We start from the raw sequence: 5,000 nt of genomic DNA on the forward strand, positions 1-5,000 counted from the left end.
TTTTCTTTTAACAACACTCAATAAACGATTGGGAACTGAGGAAACTAATTGTTGAAGCTTTGAAAGTGGAATTCTTCCCCATTCTTGTTTTATGTAGAGCTTCAGTCCTTCAACAGTCCGGGGTCTCCGCCGTCGTATTTTACGCTTCATAATGCACCACACATTTTCAATGGGAGACAGGTCTGGACTGCAGGCGGGCCAGGAAAGTACCCGCACTCTTTTTTTATGAAGCCACGCTGTTGTAACACGTGCTGAATGTGGCTTGGCATTGTCTTGCTGAAATAAGCAGGGGCGTCCATGAAAAAGACGGCGCTCAGATGGCAGCATATGTTGTTCCAAAACCTGTATGTACCTTTCAGCATTAATGGTGCCTTCACAGATGTGTAAGTTACCCATGTCTTGGGCACTAATGCACCCCCATACCATCACAGATGCTGGCTTTTGAACTTTGCGTCGATAACAGTCTGGATGGTTCGCTTCCCCTTTGGTCCGGATGACACGATGTCGAATATTTACAAAAACAATTTGAAATGTGGACTCATCAGACCACAGAACACTTTTCCACTTTGCATGAGTCCATCTTAGATGCCGGCGGCTTTTCTGGGTGTTGTTGATAAATGGCTTTCGCTTTGCATAGTAGAGCTTTAACTTGCACTTACAGATGTAGCGACGAACTGTATTTAGTGACAGTGGTTTTCTGAAGTGTTCCTGAGCCCATGTGGTGATATCCTTTAGAGATTGATGTCGGTTTTTGATACAGTGCCGTCTGAGGGATCAAAGGTCACGATCATTCAATGTTGGTTTCCGGCCATGCCGCTTACGTGGAGTGATTTCTCCAGATTCTCTGAACCTTTTGATGATATTATGGACCGTAGATGTTGAAATCCCTAAATTTCTTGAAATTGCACTTTGAGAAATGTTGTTCTTAAACTGTTTGACTATTTGCTCACGCAGTTGTAGACAAAGGGGTGTACCTCGCCCCATCCTTTCTTGTGAAAGACTGAGCATTTTTTGGGAAGCTGTTTTTATACCCAATCATGGCACCCACCTGTTCCCAATTAGCCTACACACCTGTGGGATGTTCCAAATAAGTGTTTGATGAGCATTCCTCAACTTTATCAGTATGTATTGCCCCCTTTTCCAACTTCTTTGTCACGTGTTGCTGGCATCAAATTCTAAAGTTAATAATTATTTGCAAAAAAAAAAAAGTTTGAGTTTGAACATCAAATATGTTGTCTTTGTAGCATATTCAACTGAATATGGGTTGAAAATGATTTGCAAATCATTGTATTCCATTTATATTAACATCTAACACAATTTCCCAACTCATATGGAAACGGGGTTTGTATATACACACACACATACCGTATATACTGTATATGTGTGTATACATTTATATATATATATATATATATATATATATATATATATATATATATATATATATATATATATATATATATATATATATATATATATATATGTGTGTGTGTGTATATATGCACATGTATGTATGTATGATATATTCACAGTATTCACAGCTTTCTGGATGCATCTCCTTTATTGTTTTAAATTCTACCATTAACTGAGGTTAACTTCTTTTTACACTTGTATGGCAATGAAGCATGTTAAGTTGGCACAATTAAATTGTTTTTACCAACAGCATTGGCTAACTTTTTTCATGACTTGCAATAAAAACCTCACCCTGATAAAATGTTTATCAGCGCGAGGAGCGACGGTTTGACCTTTCCACTTCCATGACTTTGTATTTTTTAGCTTTAAACAGATAAAGTACCACTGATAGTCACACACACACACTCGGTCTGGTGAAATTACTCTCTGCATTTGACCCATCCCCTTATTCCACCCCCTGGGAGGTGAGGGGAGCAGTGAGCAGCAGCGGTGGCCGCGCTCAGGAATAATTTTGCTGAGGTAATGGCTCCCATTTTTATAGTCTTTGTTATGACAGGTGGACAAGGGACAGTAAAAACATTGCTTTGTGTGACTAATGCTTAAAGGAGGCATTTATATTTATTTGTTAGCATGGCCTCTTCAGATAAATATGTCACGACAATTCATCAAGTGGCAGGTGAAAGGTCTTAGGTCACATACCAGGTGGATTGGGAAATAGTGAAAAGTTTCTCACCCCCACACGTCTCCATATTTGGCTTGGCACTCCCGGTCAACAACCACAAGTCCCTATGTAGGAAGCAGAGGGAAACAAGTTAAATAAGTAGAGAAAGGTGGTGAAAATCTGCTTTATTCACCTTTTTATAAGCCAGCAATGTTCCTATAAAGGGAAGTGGCCTTGGTCCTGGTATTCCCAACTTTTTAAAAAGTCCAAAAGGCCAAACGCCATACCTTCAAGTGTAAGAACATTAAATCACACACAGATTTGTTTTTGTTTCTCAAACAAAATTGCACTGTGTGTTTACATAACAAATGAAGAGTGTACTCACAGTAAAAGCAAGGCGAGAACTAAAGCAACTAAAGTCCAGGTTGTGGCTGAAAAAAGCTCCAAGCCGAACATCGTGTCAGAGATCTTCTTCTTATTTTGGTTGTATGGTGGTTTTCATCCCGAACAAAAAGACCAACTGAGGTAAAAAGGGGAAGTAGGTCTCGGAGGTGGGCGTGTCATGTCGAAATCGCATCCGCCCACTGCTTCGCAACGTCAACGCTGCCGGCATCGTACGGCAGTCAACACTACCCTTTAAGGGCCATGAAATCGGAGGAAATTATGATTTGTTTGTGTTTAATCGTGACAATGTAAAATATAGTTTCATTTTGGAGCAGTCACATGACGTAAACTAGTCGTTTACATAAGTTATACGGCGTGATACGATATTGTTGCTGAAGTCATGACAAGTGACTTCCGCAACATGGCGGACAACCTGACGTAATATCCGGTCAACCCGTGAAGCGTCTATTAGTTTTATTTTATTTGTAGTTTCTCGTCGATTTTTTTTTCACGGCAAATGTATGTATTTTTTGTTGGAATGTTCAATTTGTTTGCTAAGGTTTTTAAAATAGACAATATTACTTTTTGCTCTTTTTGCATCCCAGTTTAAGCCTCGTCGCGCGCCGTAGTGCATCAACCCGGAAGGTAACGGGTCATTGTAACACAAGTATATACTCGTTTCACTCTTCCCATTTTGGCTCTTCCAATTTGCCTAAATCCTGACGTTTCTGTTTGTCTTTGGAACTTCCACTTACCTAGCAGCGAGGTAGGCTTCACATCACGTACAGATAATTGTTATTTTGGGAGTGAGTTTGCCGCAGAATTAACCTGCATCTTAGTTAGCTTTGCAAGTTAGCATCTCGTAGTAGCAACTTGACTTTGGCAAACATGTCACCTTAAATTAACCGTGACATTTGGGATTTATTTTAGTCAAACACGACGTATTTTGTACCGTACATAAAATATTTAAAAGGGAAAATTAGACTGAACGAGGAACGTAAGTAGTTCAATGCCACACACGGAGAACGCAGAAGTACAGGGGCCGGTATTGTCTGCAGTCAATTATTTACTGATGTATAACTCTGTATAGTCCATTTATAAGATTAAACATGTCAATTTATATTAATTTGTTAACTTAAATTCAATTTAATGTAGGGCTGGGCGAAATGGCTGAAAACTGTAACGATTGCCGATATTATCGGCCGATAAATGGTTTAAAATGTAATATTGGAAATTATTTTATTATCGGTATCGTGTTTTTTTTAATTAAATCAACATAAAAAACACAAGATACACTTACAATTAGTGCACTAACCCAAAAAAACTCCCTACCCCATTTACACTCATTCACACAAAAGGGTTGTTTCTTTCTGTTATTAATATTCTGGTTCCTACATTATATATCAATATAGATCAATACAGTCTGCAAGGGATACAGTCCGTAAGCACACATGATTGTGCGTGCTGCTGGTCCACTAATAGTACTAACCTTTAACAGTTAATTTTACTCATTTTCATTAATTACTAGTTTCTACGTAACTGTTTTTATATTGTTTTGCTTTCTTTTTTATTGAAGAAAATGTTTTTAATTTATTTATCTTATTTTATTTTATTAATTTTGTTTAAAAAGGACCTTATCTTCACCATACCTGGTTGTCCAAATTAGGAATAATAATGTGTTAATTCCACGACTGTATATATCGGTATCGGTTGATATCGGAATCGGTTGATATTGGTATCGGTAATTAAAGAGTTGGACAATATCGGATATCGGCAAAAAGCCATTATCGGACATCCCTAGTCACGATACAAGTTGATTATATCCGTCGTTATCGATAATTATGGATATTTATATGACCTATTGAAAATAAGGACCAGGAGGAAAATATTTTAAGAGTTAACATATTTATTTAAAATGTAACCTTCCTCTGAATAAAATCCCTTCAGATATGAAGGCAGAAAGGAAATGCATAGAAAGCACTCAAACAATGTAAACACAATTGTAAAATCACATTGAACATTTAGCAATAACCTCTCAAAATGAAGTTGCAAAAAATTTTAAGAAATGATAAATAAAGTGTAACAAAATAGTACAAAGTAGGGATGTCCGATAATGGCTTTTTTGCCAAAATCCGATATTGTCCAACTCTTAATTACTGATACCGATATCAACCGATACCGATATATACGTACAGTCGTGGAATCAACACATTATTATGCCTAATTTGGACAATCAGGTATGGTGAATATAAGGTCCTTTTTAAAAAAATAAAATAAAATAAGGTAAATAAATTAAAAACATTTTCTTGAATAAAAAGAAAGTAAAACTATAAAAACAGTTACATAGAAACTAGTAATTAACGAAAATGAGTAAAATTAACCGTTAAAGGTTAGTACTATTAGTGGACCAGCAACACGCACAATCATGTGTGCTTACGGACTGTATGCCTTGCAGACTGTATTGTTATATATTGTAGGAACCAGAATATTAATAACAGAAAGAAACAACCCTTTTGTGTGACTGAGTGTAAATGTGGGAGGG

The 5,000-nt window shown here is 37.0% G+C and overlaps 2 protein-coding genes across 4 annotated transcripts in view; one reads left to right on the top strand and one right to left on the bottom strand.

Moving 5' to 3' along the window:
- The window catches only part of LOC133657805 (cytochrome P450 3A40-like), a 27,312-nt gene extending 24,447 nt beyond the window's left edge, over window positions 1-2,865 (bottom strand). The window contains exons 1-3 of one of the 2 annotated variants that reach the window (XM_062059564.1): window positions 2,460-2,865; window positions 2,268-2,361; window positions 2,147-2,199 (exon numbers count right to left, since the gene is read on the bottom strand). In XM_062059564.1, the coding sequence (XP_061915548.1) occupies window positions 2,147-2,199; window positions 2,268-2,361; window positions 2,460-2,530 (218 nt within the window). In that variant the 5' untranslated portion in view covers window positions 2,531-2,865. The remainder of the gene's footprint in view (window positions 1-2,146; window positions 2,200-2,267; window positions 2,362-2,459) is intronic. The other variant, XM_062059565.1, reaches the window with a different exon arrangement.
- A 201-nt stretch (window positions 2,866-3,066) lies between these two features.
- mrpl57 (mitochondrial ribosomal protein L57) overlaps window positions 3,067-5,000 on the top strand; it is a 4,939-nt gene continuing 3,005 nt past the window's right edge. The window contains exon 1 of one of the 2 annotated variants that reach the window (XM_062059567.1): window positions 3,067-3,224. The gene's annotated coding sequence lies outside the window, so the exon portion shown is untranslated. The remainder of the gene's footprint in view (window positions 3,225-5,000) is intronic. The other variant, XM_062059566.1, reaches the window with a different exon arrangement.

Source organism: Entelurus aequoreus, linkage group LG09 (assembly GCF_033978785.1).
Source record: "Entelurus aequoreus isolate RoL-2023_Sb linkage group LG09, RoL_Eaeq_v1.1, whole genome shotgun sequence".
NCBI lineage: Eukaryota > Metazoa > Chordata > Actinopteri > Syngnathiformes > Syngnathidae > Entelurus > Entelurus aequoreus.